A 20,302-nucleotide genomic window follows, 5' to 3' on the forward strand; every position below is an offset into this window, starting at 1 on the left:
GAAACAATATTTGCATTCATTGTAAAAGATAAAAATCCAACAAACTTAAAATCAACCTTTTTAGGTTCAGCAAGTGTTTCAAATTTTCCACTACTGAGAGCTCTAATAACAATGAGCATATTTGTCTTGGAACAAGCATAAAGATCAAAACCTAAGGCTTCTTTACATGTGCTTATCTTAGACGAATCTAAAAACTAGTTTAGATTTTTTTTCCCTTTCATTAGAAAAGTGTGCTAAAGTTCCTTTTAAGTAATCAATTTGTTTAGAAAGAGCTGGGCATATGTCACAAGCAATAATCAGGGTTTTTTTTATTACAACAATTATACCATGAAAGAACCTCATGAGTAATCATATCATTAACTATTTAAGAAACTCTAGAATTAGCATCATGCAACTTCAATTCAAGAATTCAGCAATTAGAACAAGAAGTTAAATCAAGCAAATCAAAAGTTGAACAAATAGTATTTTTAGTTTGTTTACTATTAAACACAATAAGTTTCTCATTCTTCTCAATTTCATCTTTAAGTTTCTCAACAGTTGAAGTATGAATATTCCTAAGATAAGTAAGCTCAAAATAAACTAAGTCACACGATTTGCATCAATATCATCAGGAATCAAAGTTTTAAGTCTTGCAATTTCATATTTAAGAGATTTAATCAAAGTATCATGTTTCTTAATTTTCTTATTATGTTTCTCTAAGAGAGTACTAGACGAACAAAAACATTATATAAATCATCATAAGTAGGTAATACCTCGTTACCATCATTCTGAAGTTCATCTTTGGTGGTGCTTTCCTTGTTGCTTATCATAAGACACAATCCCGTCAAATCACATACCATCTTGCCTTAGATGTTGTGTCATCTTTGCTACTCTCTGAATCAACATCTCTCAAATTGACTTGATCAACTGCCAAAAAAACCCGATGCACAACCTTACGGTTGAGAAAACACTTTTTATTCTTGTTGTCATTGAAAGGGTGCTTTATTTTCTCCTTTTCCTTACTTGATGTAATAGCTGCAAGATTAGGACAATTCGGACAAATATGGTTGAGATCACCACACACATAGAATGTTTTGGGACCTTCACTTCCTCTCTTCCTCATTCTCACATTCTACAAAGATTTATTAATATGAGTAGAGAGTAGCACTAAATATCCTTTAGAAATTTCCTCAAGTTAATCATCGGTAAGTGAAGATAAAAAGGATAAAACAAATATTGATGAAGAAGACTTAGAATCGGAACATTGGGAAACCAAATAAATTGATTTATTAAGATTCTTTCTAGCAAATACATATAACTCATGAGTTTTCAATTTAGAATAAGGTACATATAATGTAAGTGTTCTCATAATAGTACAATCTCTAATAGATGTAAATTTCATCTCCCTTACTAACATGTCCAAAGCTCCTAGTAATTGATGTGTAATTTCAACATTTGTATATGTAGCATTAATAATAGCAACTTGCTAAGGAATTTATTAAAGAGAGAAAAGAAATCATCAAGAGACTCATCAGACTTCATCTCAAATCTCATAAAATCTTTTTTGTATAAATCTTGGCATACCTCTTTTATAGTAGATGAACCCTCATGGTAATCACAAAGTGTTTTCCATACCACGTATGCTAACTTGAGATGAAAAACTCGATCAAAGTCACTCCTTTCTAAGCCTTGTCTAATCAAAATCCTTGCCTTGTTGTTCACCTCGATGTCTGGCATGTTCAGCGCCATCACTTAATTATTCTCTAGAACCATGTATGGCTTGTAAGCCTTCTCTCAAATTGTAAAACCCTGTGCTTAAATGTACGCCTCCATCTTCACCTTACAGAACTGAAAATTAACATCATTGAAAACACAAGGTTTTATGGAATACCTATCCAATGCCATATTTGCAATTATTGGTTAAGATCAATTAGACATGTTTATGGCACTAATACCACTTGTACAATATATTAAGCATAAAAATTCAATTAGGAGGGGTGAATGATTGTGGAAGTAAAATTCAAATTTTAATTCACCCTAATGAAATATTAAATTTAATCTTGAAATCAATTCGAGACAACCAACTATCACATAAATAAAAGTGATGTATAAAAAGATTTGACGGTCTGATAGCCCTCAAATTTTAACTATAGAAACTAGATGAAATATGAAACTATTCCAACAGGAATCATGTCAATAAGATCTCTGGATCAAGAGTTATGAATTTTGTAAACATACTATGATAGATGGTGACAAAAATAGATTAAACTATAATATTGCAATTACAAGAATTACAAAAATTCAACCAACCAAACTTTTTAGAACTTTACCTTGATGCTATATGATGATTTTGGATGAATCAAACTAAGATAAATTGCAACGATCAAATGATCCACCGAGAATCAAAACTGAATGGCAAAACGAAAAGTGCGGAGAAAGAACAGAATTACCAACTCACCAACTTACAAAATTTGATCTTGATTGTATGAATGAGTTCACAAGATGCATCTCAAAACCTCTCTAAAAAGTTCCTCATCAAAACCCTAATTTCTCTCTCTCTATCTCTCTTGTCGGTCTACTATGCTTGGTTTGTTCACTATTTATTTTGTTGGCCACTGCAAATGAGTCTAACTCGTCCACCGCTCGCAAGCACGCTGCATGGACCGGCCTGATGGGTCGTGCGCCCCGCCGGTCCAACTGCTCAGCAAGCCTTGGCCACATGGGTTGCTACACTCTCTTGTGTGGGCCGCTGCCTTGCTACTGGGCCGAGCTAGCCTCTGCCATGCGCCTATGTGGAGACATTTTAATATTTTTATATTTTTTCGATTAAAAATTTAAATAAATAGATTCCTCGTGGAAAAAATTGCAAAACTAGGCGCATGCAGCCCCCTGAGAGGGGGGTTAGGCCTGCTTACCACCCCCTGGGAGGGCGGGTGGCCTAACCGCCCCCTCAGAGGGTGGCAAGGGTGCTAACTGCCCTCTCAAGGGGCGGGTAGGGCCTGGGAGGGCAGTTAGCACCCTTGCCGCCCTCTGAGGGGGCGGTAATGGCATATTTGTTGCCGAAAATTGCAAATTTTTGTGTTTTTCGTAAAAATTTAAAATAGGAAATTTACAAAATTTGGAATTAAAAAGGTTGAAGAGTAGTGAAAATGGTATACCGAGGAAGCGAGAATTTGGAGTAGGTTACGTAATTGTCGGAGAATAAAAAATCAGTATTTGTGAACAAATTATATATGTGAAGCACTCGCAGCATATTACGCGGGTATGAGGTTGTGAACGGCGACAAACATAATATTAAACATACGGTGGAAAACATTACATGAGACTGTAACCACGACGACACGATGAGGAAAAAAAGTGGCATGTACGGTTCGCACTAAGACCTATTATTAGTGCGCCGCTCCTAATCATAACATGCCTTAGAGTGTGGAAGTATGTCGGGTTACATTAGATACTCTTTACTGAGTGCATCTAGGATATTTTCCCTTTCGAAGAGCATCGGGACCTGCCGCCTTAGCATGGCGGGCTCTCTCCCGCTTCCTTGCCCTCTCAGCCTCCCGAGCCTGAGCCACGGTATGGTCGTGCGCCTCCTTCCTCATGCGCTCTTCTTCCTGCCGCTTTAGGCGAAGTTCTTTTTGCTGTTGCTCATACTCCCGATATGCGTAAGCTTCCCTTCTGCACCTCATGTTCATGTCGACCCACTGCTTCTGTTCCTTATTTTGCTCATTGTCGAGCCATTGAATAAAATCACAGAGCAGTGGAGGGGACTGAAGAAATAGAACAAGATGAGCGGTTAGTAAAACAGGGTGCGAAATCGGCAAAGATGTGGCTGATATTTGTTGCTATACCGGTGGATACTCATATGTTCCATGTTGAGGCTTGTCATATTCGTAGTTGGCACACATGAAGAAGCACAGCCCATAGGTGTATGAGATGTCCTGTGACTCGCGGAGCCTGCAACGGTCACTACAGAAGCACATCAGTGGTTCGATACCTTAAGGGATGAAAATCCCCGAATATTTCTTTGGTGGGCTTAGTGGAGCTGAGGAAGACATTGCACTTGAGAGATCTGAGAAATGAGTGGTGCATCAATGTATGGAGGTTCGGCTATTTATGGTGGGGGAAGGCAGGAGCATTGGATTCGCTCTTGAAGAAAGGAGTGAGTGGAAGGGCTCAAAGGGTGGCAGGAGAATTGGATTTCATCTTGAAGAATGGGAAAGTTGTGTCATTGATGATGGTAAAAGCTTACATGTGTTGTCATTTATTGTGTGGTAAAAGCTGTCCGGTGTTGTCACTTCTTATCTAAAGCCTGCGCAAGGAGACATGTGTTGTCATTTCATGGTTAAAGTTCAGTAGTGTGGTCACTTTGTGATTAAAGTTACACTCCTGACAGAGTAAGCGAGCAGTCACTCCGTGTATAAGTAGCTTTGTAAGATATACTTTTCTAGTCTGTCGTGAACAGTTCATACATGGGTGAGGACGATAGAATGTAGCGTGTGGTCATTTCAGATTAAGAAATGCAACTAGCATGCCATCACATTGGAATAAGAAATGCAGTTATGACATGCTAAGTGGACCATAAAGATTACACGCGTCTGAATACGTAAGAGTACATCGCGAATCGAATATGCATATGTAAGTTACAAAAACAAATATTAAATCCTACTGCTGTCTCCCCCGCTGCCGTCGGCCGTGCCCCCCATCGTGGTTCCGATGCCGCTGGTTGACCCTCACGTGGCCCCTTGTTGTAGGTGAGAGAGTCGGATGGACTGACCTGTCTAGTAGGCCTAGGAGGGAGCACCGGTGTCAAGGCCTCGTCCTGCGTGGGCTGTGTTCAAAGTGGAGCACTGGGTACCTAGGACCGCTGGAGGATGTTGTAGTCAGGTGTGCCCCCGAAGAAATTCCGCACGAGGTCGTAGGCAGGGTCCGGGCCAGCCTCATCCTCCTGACTAGGGTACGAGGACTGTGAAGGATCTGCTGGTGTCCATGTGTACTGGCTGGAGGGGCCTACGAACAAATAATTATATTAGATATGGATAATGTGGAAATGAAAGAAGTAGTAAAAAATGCACAATTATACCTGCGTGGTATGCCGGTGCAGCAGAAGATGGCCAGGCGGGCGTGGCGTAGTATGGCTCGAACGGTGCTGGTGGGATAGGGCGTGGGGCAGCTGAAGATGGGCCGACCTCATCACCGAAATAACATGTGGATAACATTAGATGAATTGCTAAATATATTGAATACGGGGATGAAGTGGTTCCCAGTACCTAAGGGTGGACGCACAGGGCTCGGTCTACGAGGTTGCGTCGAGGCTTGTGTAGGTGCACCTAATATTTGTTTAATAATCATTGCACCAGTAAGAAATGAATATATTTCAACGTCGTGTGAATTAAAAATTCGTACCTATTTGCTCCGAGCCTACATGACGTGGTAAAAGGGGCCGTGTGGGTGCCGACACCGATGAATGGCGGTGCATATCTGACCTCCGGGACGACTCGGCATGGACCCCACTAGACCTGGGAGGCACTCCAGCTACATCTGTGGTGGACCGGCATGAGGTAAGCTTCAAGGCTCACGCGGTATTGTCAAAAAACCGCTTGACGAAGCCTGCAACATCTGATGCACTGAGGTGCACCCCTTGCCTGAGGCGGTCCATGGTACTAGCTACATCCCTATGGACATCGTAAATGATATCGGCCTGTGGATACGAATAAGAAAAAAACAATTTAAATGTACAGTTTTTGGTCCTTGAGTATGGACTACTGACTTGTAAGTAAAACATACCTTTAATGCAGCGTCCTCGTCCCAATGGATCGAGTACGCCTCCGTAGTCGACGCGACGTGGGGCCGGACACACTCAGGGATGTAGGTGACCCGTGTGCGTGTATGTGGAACGTACCACCGTAGGTAGTCGTTGAAGCTTCGTTCGTCGAAGGGATGCACCTCCTCCACGACATCCTGTAGCGCTTGGGCCCATGCTGAGAAATATGGGGCCAAGCGTCTACCCAGAGGTTGCCAGCCGGCTGGCCTTTGCGTGTGTACTTGCAAGTGAACCATGTTAAATATAATTCACAGTAAGACAAATGTTACGAAAATTTTATTTCTTCATATGTACCTGTGGACGTACACGGGAACAGTATGAATGTGGACAAGAGGGAATTCCTGGTGACGACCAAATTGTCGCATCACGCGGTGCGGTGAGTACTCCTCAACATAGATGTCGAAGACAAGCGGTGCCTTCGTAAGCCAGTACTCCTCGTCTTGGGTACACAACGGCAACAAACCCAAACCCGCACGGCCTTGGACGGCCAAGAAGTTGTACGGCTGCCAGATCACGTCGTCCGGACACAGCCTGTCGAACTGCAACCAAAAATGCTTGTAAGCGCTACGAGGCTGCTTGTGCGCCCAGTGTGGCTATGTGACAAATATCGTTAGAAATCATTAGAAATAACATACGTGCCAATGAAAGTGTTAACTAAAAGTACGTACCCGACGACGACACCAAAGTGAGGCCATGGTAGGCGCGTCCTCCTCGGGTACGCCGTACCATTCCTCTAGGTACGGGGAGCGGTCCACCACTGGCCGGCCTATGGCGAACCGCTCGTAGGACCACAGTTGCAGAAGAAGTGGGCACCCAGCAAAAGTGGCAAGTGGCTCCTTTGTACACGCATCGCAAAGCGCCCGATACGTCGTAGCAAGGACAACAGATGCCCAACTGAACTGCGGTACCTCCTCACCATCAACATCCGCTATCAACCTAACGTACGGCACAAGGGTCCTCGCGAACATAACCCACCCAAATAGACAAAGCAGATAGGCCTCCAAATGCTTGGAAACTGAGTTTGCATTGGCCTGCGGGTGCATGTACGCCGGCTGCAAATATAACAGGTGCCAATAATGATCATAACTAGATACTCGAATAGTAATGAGAGGTTGTATTGTACCGAACCTGAAACTGTAGGATCCACTTCTTCGTTGGCCCTCGTGCATCGGCCAAGAACTCAGGCATGTAGGGGGGGTGCGTCGGCCTTCTGCTCAACCGGGCCAAAGTGCTGATGCATGACGTTGATCTAGTCAGCATCCATATCGATGACCCCAACCGTAGCTCCCGTGCAAGGTAAGCCTAAGAGGTAGGCTACGTCCTGCAAGGTTGGGGTCATCTCGCCGCAGGGGAGGTGGAACGTATGTGTCTCTGGCCTCCATCGTTCAACCAGTGCTACTATCAGCGACTGGTCAAAATAGAAATGACGCGCCGCTGCCTCGGGGTTCTCCGTTGATCGGGCCTCAACCAAACAGCAAAGCGGTAGGAGTCCCGCAACTGCCAACCTGAAAGTATCGAAGTATATCAATGATACGGCAATACATCAATGTTATGGCAATTTCGTATGAAAGTATCTAAGTACCTGTGCTTCCACCGATCGTCGATCGTAAGTAGCTCTCCAGGGCCACATGGTTGGAACACTCCTAACTCCGTCTGGTGCTCGGCGGACAAGAAGTTACGGTGACTCTTGTCCACCGCAGGGTCTAGAAGCTTGGAAGTCACAGGGTCCGCCATATCTACATTTGAAAGACATGTACATTAATGCATTGCAGCATGTAGACAGGAACAATATACATTGAATGCAAATTCACTTTACAACTATATGCAACATGAATATATTGCGATATGTACTTAACAATGAAGGTTCAAATGCTAGAAAGTGAAGTACAATTAAGACAGCAAGCTACGCTAAATACAATCACACTAGAATGCGTCATAATACTCACCTAGACAACAGGTGCATTTTTAGGACAATACTTGTACATGTGACCTGTTTCATTGCACTGACTGCATTGCTTGACCCTAGGACCCACCTCGGATTCATCCATATCGTTGCGAATTCGGCGAGTTTGTCGGCGGCCAGGTGCGTTCCTCATCTTTCCAAATCAGGCACATAGATTCGTGAAGGCTCTGGATTACTTGTAAAAGTGTCAACAATGTTGTAACCATACAGCTCATGATTCCAGGTGTTTAGTATTTGATCCTTCATGAAGTACTTTGAAACATATTGCCTGGGAAGCATATTATGCTCCGCATACGCAGCTATGATGTGTGTACAAGGTTTATGGAATAATTGTGGCTTCTGACAAGTACAAATGCATGTCCCACTCATTAGCACGCACTCTTGAACATGCCGCTCACGTCGTCCACCCCTCCGACCCTTATCCCGTCACAGGACACTGAACCTGTGCTCCGCAATCCCCTCTTGATTTGCGTGATGCATGTGGGCCTTCTTTGTGGCCTTCTCCATATACTCACATAGCATCCATCCATACAACATACGATTGTCCTCCATTATATTTTTAGCAGCTGCGTACCGATCAATAAAGTACTTACAAGTCCCATGCAAAATGCCTTCTACAATTCCAACAAGTGGGAGAGACCTCATTCCTCGCATGACCTAGTTATAAACCTCAACAAGATTTGTTGTCATTACTCCATACCTTGCCCCACCACTGTCGTACAGCAAAGCCTATTTTTCATTTGGCTCATTACGTATCCACTGTGAAAAGCTCCTAATAGCTGACCCTGACCTCCTTACTATCTGCGGAGTATCTGTTAGGAGAGGTCCAAGAGCTATCGGTTCATCACTAGTTAGTGCAGCCTCCGCTGTCTGTTTTAGAGTTAGTTCATCCAGTCTTGCCCATAGGGCATTGAACTTCTGTTGCTGGTTTTGACTGCACAACTTTTTGAAAAGCTTCATCAACTCTTTGTTTTTAAACTATCTGTAGAAGTTCGCACCCATATGGCGCATGCACCACCTGCTCTTCAGATCCGGCCACTGTGCTACTACACCCCGTCGAACACTACCATGTTGCATATCAAGCAAAGCCTGCAAAAACCCTGCATATCTATCATGAATCAGACACGCATCTGGCCGTTCAAGAACAATAGCATGTTTCACCAGCTCAAGGAATCAATACCAGCTATCCCCGTTCTCACTCTCCACGAAAGCAAACCCCAGTGGCAGGACTTGGTTGTTACCATCGACCCCAATTGCAGACAATATCTGTCCTTTGTACTTCCCAGTCAGGAATGTTCCATCCAGGCATATGATGGGTCGACAATACCGAAATGCTTTGATGGTTGCAGCAAATGCAAAGAAAGCACGTTGCAATACTCGTTTCCCGCTGTACTCCGCATCAGTCAAGGGGTAATACTTGATATCATAGTAGCTGCTTGGGTTCCTTCCACAAATTGTGGCTAATTGACGAGATAGATTGTGATATGAATCTTCATATGTTTTGAACCTCATCTCAATAGCCTTCTGTTTTGCCCTTCATACCTTCGCATAGTTTATTGTGTACTGGTACATTTGCTCAATAGCACGGATTATTGATCGTGGCTCATACCTTAGGTTGTCCACAATCTCCCCGTATATAATATTAGCAATAAAGGCAGATGACAGGTTTCGGTAGGCGAACTCTATTTCCTCAATGTGACAATTATGTTTCTTGACTATTGAGCATTGCCAGTAGTCTACCCATTTCCCTCTGAATGTGTGCACCCACCAAGGACATTGAGGCACCAAACACTTCACATCATACTCCCTTTTACTGGATTTAACAACCTTGAATTGCCTCCGAAGAGACAGCGACTAGAATTTAACTGCATCAATAACTGCCTCCTTTGTAGGGTACATAGCACCCTGAGACACCTCGTTCTCATGGTACTGCCACGGTGTCCGGTCAGCCTCGCTAACTACCAGCTTTGAAAATTCATGATCTCTCCACTCTGCAGGCACTGGAGCATTACCCTCCTCGTTAGATGAATCCCCATCGGTAAGGCTTTTCTCCAACTCTTAATCCTCCAACTCCATCTCTTCAATGATGCTAGGGATATGCTCCCCTTCATCGGCTACACTCATCGGTTGCATCTCAAGAATATCTCCAACATCTGCCCTGGTCCTGACATTAACCAGGTATGATTCATCTTCCACTGTCTCACATGGTCCCGCTACTGCTTTTGTAGAGTTCACATCTGTTTGATCTTTCAGATACGCCTCAGCTAACAAAACCAGAGGCAGACCATGTTCACAAGATATATTTATATACTGCCTCCAAGTTGATGTGGCTTCGATCGGAACAAGCTTGCCAAAGTATCCATGACTAGCACTGCTGAGGACAGCTTTCAGCTTCAGCTCATATTACTGCGGATCCAGTTGGAAAAATCATATGAGCCATTTGCACACACCCGCAATGGTCCTCTCATTAGCTTTACTAAGACCCTTCATGACATGACAAAATCCAGACAGATCTACACCGTTAGGATCGTACCAAATTTCACTCTCACCATAATATATCTGAAAAATTAATTTTTCTGTCATCCCTGGAAACATCCACAAATATAACCAATGTTAAGACCGACGAACTATATTTCTCAGTATCGGAGATAAAAAAAATTTACCGACACCGATTCATACATAACAATAGGTTTTCAATAATACCCCTACCCAAACTTACCTACAAATATTACTCTATACAATCTACCTTTAATAGCTATCCTACCATGTCAGAATTAATATTCACAGTATACTACCATTTTCTAAACGCTACATCCAAGATCATACTATTATCATGCAGTGCTAGCTCCTATGTCATATAATACTACCCTACAATTATTACTCTATAAAATCTACATATTCAAAACTAACATACTACAAATAATATTCTATATTTCACTGCTATCCTATCATGTCCTAAGTAAAATTGACAATCTTCTACTAAACATAGTATTTTCTAAACTCTGGGTCATACATGTCTAAAACCTATGTCATATACTACTACTGTACTAATTAATAACAATAAAAATATAGAGGAACTTACCGGAAAGTGATCTTCAAATCCGCGGATCAAATGCAGCAGGGCTTCGCCGCGCTCTCTTCCTCTCCTCTCCTCCCTCTTTAGAGTTTTTTTTCAGAATAAAATATAAATTTTACCTCATTTTAGAGCCTTTTATAGAGGAGGGAGCAAGGGGTGGAGGCGGGTGGGAGCGGGCGGGCAGCCCACTTACCGCCCTCTCGGGGGCGGCAAGGCGTTGGCTCGGGCGGGTACCCCTTGCCGCCCTCTGAAGGGGCGGTTAGGCCATCCGTCCTCTCAGCGTCTAGTTTTGCAAAAATTTTTACGAGAAATCTATTTATTTAGATTTTTAATAAAAAAAATATATATAAAAAACTCCCTATACGGACCTCCTCTACCGCTCATCTCTGGTCGCCGGGCTGGCACCCCGCAACGCCCAACTAGGACGTGCCAACGAACACGCCCGCGCTCGGGCTGACCTCATAGCCGCACCACTGTGCTGCTTCTAGCCCATCTGGCGATGCCTGCGCAACAACATCCAGGATGAGCTCCACTACTGCACTCCATAGGCCGCCAAGATCCACCAGGACATGTACATAATGATCATCGCAATGATCCACTGTCCAATTTCTCTGTTCTGTAGTACACATACATGCCAATAGAACATCATTCCGCGCTATACATCACATGGCACGGTCCTTCACAACTCAAACTGTACAACTTACGTGTACATCTTATAATACAATACATATTTATATGCACCACTTCTTAGCTGTCTTACGTGATCTCTGACTATATTGATCTCGATTCCTCTTAAATCTAATTTCAGTCTATATCACTGAGCACATAAATAAAATCAATAAATAATTTCAAACACCAAGTTCACATAAACTTAACTCTCATAAATTAGCACGACGTAACTCACACATATATATTACACATATTAAAACTATAAATATCATTATAACAACAAGCATACCAACAACATATTATCATCACACATACGCATCGTCTAAATAACTTTAGACTTTTATTAATTTCATAACAAAACCAATTAACACACGTGATGTAATCAAATCAGAGCCCAATTGCACATTAATTACACTCTTCATCTCCATACGCGTACGTGGTACACCGTACACGTATACCACGGTCACATCACGTCGACGTAGGAGGAGTCGCAGAGCTCGTCGCCGGTGGCCATCTCGTCCTCGAACTCGTCGAGCCGACTGGACCCTCCAATCTCGAACCGCTCGATTCTGGCCCCTCGCCTGATCACCTCTTCGTCCTTGTCGTCGAACCCGACGCAGCTCCGCGCGCTGAACTTCCGCATCTCCCTGCAGCCGACGAGGATAGCAAGCAGCTCCCGCCTGGGCAGGTAGGACCTGTCGAGGCACAGCGACCGGAGCCTGTGCAGGGAGCACGCCAGGGCCACGGCGTCCTCCGGCTTGACGGACCCGGTGGTCTTAAGGCTGGCGAAGTTCGGACAGTACAGTGCGAGCTTCGCGGCGATGTCGGGGAAGCACGACGACGGCTTGGCTTCGAGCTCGAGGTGCTCGAGGAGGGGCCACCGCGGGATGAGCTCCGGCAGGCGCGCCTCGTCGCCGGCGGGCAGCTTTGGGAGCGCCAGCCGCCGCACTCTTGGGCACCTGCATCAAATCCAACGGGAGACACGGAGCATTTAGCAACTTATATTGACATGACGAGCGATCGAGAGGGGTCGTGGTGTTTTGCGTGCACGCACTGGAGGGAAATGTGGTCGAGCTCGGCGGCCGGCGAAGCGAGGAGCGGCGGGAGAGTGATGTCGGCCGCGGACCCACGCGCGCGCGCGACGCAGATCCTGAGGAAGCCGGCGAAGGTGAACCGGGACACGTCGTAGCGGCGCGCGAAGGCGGCGGCGAGCGCGCCCCACGGCATGAACCGCGCGACGTGGTCGCGGCGCAGGTCGAGCGCGCGCCACAGGGACGGGTCCGCCGCCGCGCGTCGCCACCCGCGGCACACGAGCGGGGCCGCCGCGGCCAGGTCCTCGAGGTCCAGCCGCCGGAACACGTGCACCAGGCAGTCCGTCTCCATGTCCGCCCACGACGGCGCCGGCGCCGCGCTCGCACTCTCCTGGACGGCCGTCTCCATGTATGCCTGGTTTTTCGTCGCGGCTTGGAGCTCCTACATGGGGATCAACGATGGACGGGGGAGGGGGAGCTGTCGAATTAATGGTGATTGGACTTTGTAATTGGAGTGATGCCCGTGGAGGATGGATTTGAGAGAGACAGAGCGAAGTGGTCTGTCTCCTTTATAAAGCGAGGGGATACCGGCATAATACAACGCTGCACCACTTTCTCTTTATCCGGGAAAAACTTAAAAGCAGGACTATATTTATCGAAATAGATAATATATCATCGTATTTATAAATTTGACATACGTATTCAGCACCTTATTTACCGAAAATAGTAAACAGTGTCATATTCGACATTAAGTTGCCGAATACAGCTAGCCTTCATTCAACTCCTGTTGGTATAAACAGTAGCCATGTTGATTAAATTTCGTTTTATTTTTCTTCAAAATTGTGGTTTTCTATTACTCTAAAAATTTTAAAATTTTTTGTATGTGTTCCATTATCCATGTGTAAACCATTTTAATTGGATTCATCCAAAAATCCTTTGTATATTTTAAATTAAAATTCTCCAAATAATACTACTTTATAACTTCTAAGAATTGTTAGTGCTCAAATAAATTTCCAAAAATTTAGAGAAATTCACTAATATTCTTCTTATATGATGGACTAATTTCTAAAATTATTTATAGCCCTAGGTTATATGATGAAAAAATGAGTTCCTTTATAATACTCTATTTATATGCATTTTTATCATTTCATGTGATATTCTTCTTTTAATTCAATTTGAATTCAAACTAAATTCAACTATCTCATTATTTTTATCCCGTTAACATGCTAACCTTTTAACTACATTTCTGAAGAACGGTGGGCGAGCTGGCGCGTCTCTTGAATGGTGCAAGCAGTAGTTACTTGAAGCGGAGAATGGTAACAAGGACGAGGAGGAGATGTGCAAAGAGGTTGTGAGGAACCGTCCAAATAGTATTCTAATTAATCATCAGGAGGATCATTATTCATAATCACAACCTCGACGATTAACCAGAATACCATTCCGGTAGTCCCGGCACGTGTTTTGTGCCCAGGATCGGAACACATGCCTTCCAACTCAAATATCACAACACAGTTTAATAGAGAGCAAATAATTAAACTGGATTACCATTATTAAACATGCAACTGCTTCCACAATTTACAACAAAAGAGGAACAACAACAACTACGCAGCGGAAGATAAACCTATACAACAAAAGAATATGGAGCCGTATGCCCTTAGGCTCCATACCACAAGCGCCGGAGTTCGGAGTAGAAGGTGCTACTCCTGCCCGCCACCCTGATCGGCAGGCACAAAGTAGCCGAACACTGCCTCTCCCTCGCCAACCTGCGAACCTGAAAGCAACTTAAGGGCAGCACCCTTAGTACGAAGGTACTAGCAAGCCTTACACAGTATGAGTATATATATTCTCGACTCCAAGGATCATGCATTTAAAGCTGTAGCAAGGATTAAGACATGTTTAAGTTTATTAAGCAGTAAGCAACCTAGACTCTAGGTGTAAGCAACTGACTTAAACAACCACCGACTCAAACCCTGCCAACCAACTGATCAAAACAGATATATAACAACAAGTGTATAAAAGCAAACCATTCCCACCAAACCACCAACCACATACCGACCAAACCACCCCAATCCAACCATGCCACAACCCACATCGAAACTCTACGACCAAAATATGGTCGCTCGGTGGAGATAAGCGATAGCGATGCTCATGACCGAGAGCGCGGCAGTTCGAACTGATTATACACCCTGCAGGGGGATACTCCTGGACCCACACGACACAGGGACCATACGGCTTGTGCCACCCGCTAAGATGCGCACAAGGGGGTACCCGTGACAACCTTTCCCAACCAGGCCCAACCATGTGGATCAACCATAGCTCGGCGAGGCGGTATTAGAACTACTCCCCGAGCAAACTAATACCGCTAAAAGCCCGGACTCAAACCGGACTCACACCGTCTATGACGAGGCCCACATGACCACGTCTGCGAAGGTAATCAGCTCGCCTACCATTATATCAGCATGTGGTGAGTAAGGTATGTGCTAAAGCCGACTACACCGATGATCGGTGCTTAACCGGTGCAAGCGGTCTACGGTGTCCGGGTTCCCTCCCCGAACTGCCTGAGGACTCCTCGTGAGCAGATGACACCCCTAACACCGCCCACACCTCGTCTCAACTCACCACTCACCAAACCGACTCATCATCAACACAACCATAAGTGTGAACAAGTAATAAATCCTAGGCTCGCAACAACGGTGGACGCCGTCGTCGACTTCTACCGAAAAGCTTAAGTACCACTAAGCATAGCGAACTAAAATTAGACCTCGATGACACCACTAGGCTCCTAGGAACAACACATGACATGTGACCGAAATGGGATAATGCATCGGCATAGGTTCTACCCAACTCAGTACCCGACACATGCAATGTATACATAAGCGTAGATAACATATTAAATTTTCAAGTAGACACGGTGCAATATGAACGATGCTTGCCTTGCTGCCCTGAATCCGAAAGGTGGGACGCCTCACGATCGCCCACGGCCTCCGGGATCGACGGATCGGCGTTCACTACAGAGAGCAACGCGTGCAATGTAATGAGCATGTATGAAATGCGATCATGTAAGAAAAATATGCTCCACAATACATAACAACATTATTCCAAGATCGTACTGTCCAAACCAGAATTTTCCAAGTGGTCTCAAAAAGTTTGGAGTTCCTACGAATTAACTACGAATTTTACAAGCTATCAACTATCAGGAAAGCCTGATAAACCGTGCTCGGGGTGCCCGGGATGAACAGTACTCACGGGTACCCGGGGTGCTCGGGGTGAACAGTACCCGGGGGTGCTCGGGTGAACAGTACCCGGGGGTCCTCGGGATCGACCCGTGCTCGGGTGCTCGGGGTGAACAGTACATGGGTGCTCGGGTGAACTGTACCCGGGGGTCGTCGGGTGAACAGTACCCGGGGTGCTCGGGAGTGCTCGGGTGACTGCGCTCGTGCTCGGGTGAACAGTACCCGGGGTTCGTCGGGAGTGCTCGGGGTGACTGCGCTCGTGCTCGGGTGAACAGTACCCAGGGGTCGTCGGGTGAACAGCACCCGGGGTGCTCGGGAGTGCTCGGGGTGACTGCGCTCGTGCTCGGGTGAACAGTACCAGGGGGTCGTCGGGTGAACAGTACCCGGGGCGCTCGGGAGTGCTCGGGGTGACTGCGCTCGTGCTCGGGGTGAACAGTATCAGGGGGTGCTCGGGTGAACAGTACTCGGCGCTACAGTAAATCAGCCTCGCGCAGCTCCAGAACAGCAGCCATTACGAAGGGAAAAACTGGGCTAAACTAACCTGTGAGTCTCTCTAAATCAAAGGTGAAAATACCTAGAAGGGTGTACAGGGTCTAGACTTTGCTCAACCGCCTAGCAACATGATTCCTAACTCAAATCCACATAAATCCTCATTTGTTCCCAGACTGCAGAACTTTAAGAACTTTGCAACCCTAGTTCCAGATTCAAGATCTATGCAACCAAAAATGAGCATACTTGCCATGGGAGCCTAGAAGACTCACCCAAGGTCCTTTGCTGAGGTTGGTGACCGCCAGTTGAAGGAGGAAACGACGGAAAATGGCTTGGAGAAGAGAGGAAAAACTGCTGCTTCCTTGCTTCTCCCAAAGAACACCAAACAAGTTCAGAACCAGCTCGAATTCTTTCGGGGAAACTGAAAATGAATTGGATGGACGAGTAGTCCTTGAGCTGGTGGTCACGTGAGTACCACATACGTACCTTGATCTTGCTCCCAGAGGTAGGGATCCAAAAGGGGAAAAAGGGAGCCTAAGAGAGAGAGTGAGAGACAGCCAACTCCAACTTGCTTCTTCAAAAAGCCTTATCTGGTGGAGTGGGTGAGTAGTACGTATGGGCAAGCTTTTTAGGGGGAGAGAGAGTGTTATTGCCCACCTATAGAGAGATATTTTCCACCCAAGTGGGCCCCATTTACCTAGAGGAAAGTCCAGACTTGCTTCCAGCTCCTTTATTTCTCTTAGTTTTTCCTTCTCCCACCTCATTGACTCAAAGTGAAGTGCTCCAGTGACCCAAACTGGAACATGAAGCTGAAATTGCATGTTTTAGGATTAAAACACACAATTATGGATTTCGGGACGTGACAAACCTCCCCCCCTAAAAAGAATCTCGTCCCGAGATTCAGTATGAGTCGGGGAGAGAACGATGAGCACACTCATGTGAGAGATTCCAAATATGCCATATTACGACATCTTTCACAAGTCCTCAAAGAACTCAGGATACTCGGAGCGGAGCTTATCTTCCCGCTCCCATGTCGCTTCGGCTTCTGTATGGTGGCTCCATTGGACTTTCAGGAATTTGATAGAATGGCGCCGTGTCTTGCGCTCGGCTTCATCCAAGATACAAATTGGTCGCTCACAATATGTCAAATCCGGTTGCAACTCTTGGGTTGCAATTTCAACGACTTCCGTCGGGACTCGGAGACACTTCTTCAATTGTGACACATGGAACACATTGTGTACGGCGGAGAGAGATGGAGGCAAGTCCAACTGGTACGCGACCTCCCCACGCCGAGCAAGAATCTGAAATGGGCCAACATACCGAGGCGCCAATTTGCCTCGGACTTGGAATCGACGAACGCCTTTGAGAGGTGAGACCTTCAGGTACACGTGATCCCCCACCTCAAATGTGAGCTCTCGGCGACGTCGATCCGCATAGCTCTTCTGCCTAGACTGGGCCGTGAGAATACTCCTGCGGATATTCTGGACATGGTCTTCTGCCTCCTTGACCAAATCCGGACCCAGAAAAGCCCGCTCACCGGATTCAGACCAATTCAGCGGCGTACGGCACCTCCGACCATAAAGGGCCTCGAATGGCGCCATCCCAATACTAGCCTGGAAACTGTTGTTATACGAAAATTCCGCGAACGGCAGGCATATGTCCCACTTCTTCCCATAAGTGAGCACACAAGCACGGAGCATATCTTCGAGAATCTGATTTACCCTCTCCGTCTGACCATCCGTCTGCGGGTGATACGCCGTGCTGTGGAACAATTCGGTTTCCATAGCCTCCTGGAAACTTCTCCAGAAATGAGAAGTAAACTGTGTACCCCGATCAGAAACGATCTTCTTCGAAACCGGGGCCGCACCGGGCACGAGATCAATAGAGAACTCCACTGCCCTACCAGGCGGCATTCCAGGCAACTCATCCGGAAAGACATCCGGAAATTCCCACACCACAGGAATGGTCTCCATAACCCTGGTGGGGACAGCCTTTACGGCGAACAGGCAGGACTTGACATCCTCTAGCTTTAACTGGACCCGAGTACCTGACAGACCATTGAGGGTGACGGTCCGCCGAGCACAGTCCAACACAGCCTTGTTCTTGGAGAGCCAATTCATTCCCAAAATAATATCAATTCCCTTCGAGTTCATCACTAACAGATTGACAAAGAAGGGAACTCCGTTGACAATTACCGCCGCTTTATTCACACACTGGTTGATTAAAACTTTGGCCCCTGGGGCGTCTATAAGGTACGGTGTGTGGGTAGCACTGACTCTCAACCCACTTTTCCAAACATAACCCGAAGATATAAAGGAGTGAGAGGCTCCTGAATCAAACAAAACCACTGCAGAAAAGATGTCAGAGTTGAAACTCATATCCAACGTACCCATTAGGACGGTGTCACCCTCCTGAACCTCGTCGGCGGTAGTGTGGCGAGCTCGACCACGCTTGGGAACGTGAGTCGCCTGCGAAGACTGCGGTGCTGACTGAGCCGGCGGTGGTCGCGGGGCACTCACCGCGGCTCCTGGCCTCGGATACGGGCACTCCCTCGAGAAATGGCCGACGCGACCGCAGTTGAAGCACGGACCGCCTGAGCCACCAGTCACGCTCACTTGGGAGCCGGCGGGTCGTGCAGCCTGCCCTTGTGGGGCGGAGAACGCAGGACGTGGTACAAACCACATCGGTCGTGGGTAGCCAGCCGACGGCACCTGAAACTGTGGAGGCTGACTCTCAGTGCGGGTGCGCTGCGAGCTCCCACCCACAGAAGACGAGGAACCCCTCTTCCGCCTCTTCTCCTCTTGGTGGCTCTTATACTTGAGCTCCACTGTGATCGACGTGCTCACCAACTCGTTGAAGTCGGCGAACTTATGCGCGGACAACCGGTCCTGCATCTTTGAGTTCAGGCCATTCACAAAGCGGCGCTGCTTGCGCGCATCCGTGCTGACCTCCTCGGTAGCATACTGTGCAAGGTGGTTGAACACCTGCACGTACTCCATCACCGCACGACCTCCTTGCTTGAGGTCCTCAAACTCCCGCCTCTTAGCCTCCATGAGGCCACTCGGTATGTGAAACGAGCGGTAGGCCTCGCGAAACTCCGCCCATGACACGCGGTGATCGGCGGGGTGCATGGCCAGAAAGCCGGACCACCACGCACCCGCCGGGCCCTGAAGCTGATGGGCGGCGAAGAGCGCCTTCTCGTGATCCTCACAACGAAGAAGGGCGAGCTTCTGCTCAATCGTCCGGAGCCAATGATCAGCATCGAGAGGATCCTCAGCTCGCGAGAAGACCGGCGGCTGAGTCCGCAAAAAGTCCGAGAAGTCGTCTCGGCGCACGGCCCCACCTCCTCCATGAGGAGCCGCGTTGCGCACGAGAGCCTCCAGGAGCGCTTGGTTCGTCTGGAGGAGAGCGTGATTCGCTTGGCGGTTCTGCTCGATTTGCATGAGCACATCCGCCATGGTCGGCGGTGGAGGAGGGTTGTTCTGACCGGAACCCTCCGGAACCTCTCCACTACGCCGAGTGACAACCATTCTTGAAATGTAAAATAAAAGGGGGAAACGTCAAATTCCGACTCAGCACAATGCATTCGCCGGATATATTGTTAGAATCCCGTAATACATGTACAAACATGAATGCATGCATGAATGCCATGAAATGATGCATGCTCGAACCTAGCTACCGCTTCTTTCTCAAAATAAGAACCGCACCTGCAAGCATCAAAATCACAGGCAGTTTATAACATCTAGAACGTACCCTTCGCGCTAGAAAGAGTAAGAGCGCGAACGGCCCTTGACAAACATGCCGTACAAGCGACAATCCATACGTCGACAACGACGTATTCACTTCCCGTAGACCCTACGGGACATCTCGTGTAAACGCCACACGAGTAGACGACCATGTCTCCCATCGCATGGTGGATGTTCATACGCTATTGCTAGCGTATTCACTTCCCGTACGGATCACCGTACGGAACATGCCGGGCCCCTGCCTCGCATCCGGCTGAGCCCTCGGTGATTAACCGCCACCGAGCGTCGTACCCTA

General features: G+C 46.7%; 1 protein-coding gene across 1 annotated transcript; it reads right to left on the reverse strand.

Moving 5' to 3' along the window:
- Positions 1 to 11,815: 11,815 nt before the first annotated feature.
- On the reverse strand, positions 11,816 to 13,093 carry LOC133914239 (F-box/LRR-repeat protein At3g48880-like). Its single transcript, XM_062357368.1, has 2 exons — positions 12,563 to 13,093; positions 11,816 to 12,467 (listed from the first exon to the last, which is right to left on the reverse strand). The coding sequence occupies exons 1-2, from the start codon at positions 12,946 to 12,948 to the stop codon at positions 11,972 to 11,974; spliced, it is 882 nt and encodes a 293-aa protein (XP_062213352.1). The 5' UTR covers positions 12,949 to 13,093; the 3' UTR covers positions 11,816 to 11,971.
- Positions 13,094 to 20,302: the final 7,209 nt, after the last annotated feature.

The sequence above is a fragment of the Phragmites australis genome, chromosome 4 (genome assembly GCF_958298935.1).
Source record: "Phragmites australis chromosome 4, lpPhrAust1.1, whole genome shotgun sequence".
NCBI classification, from domain to species: domain Eukaryota; kingdom Viridiplantae; phylum Streptophyta; class Magnoliopsida; order Poales; family Poaceae; genus Phragmites; species Phragmites australis.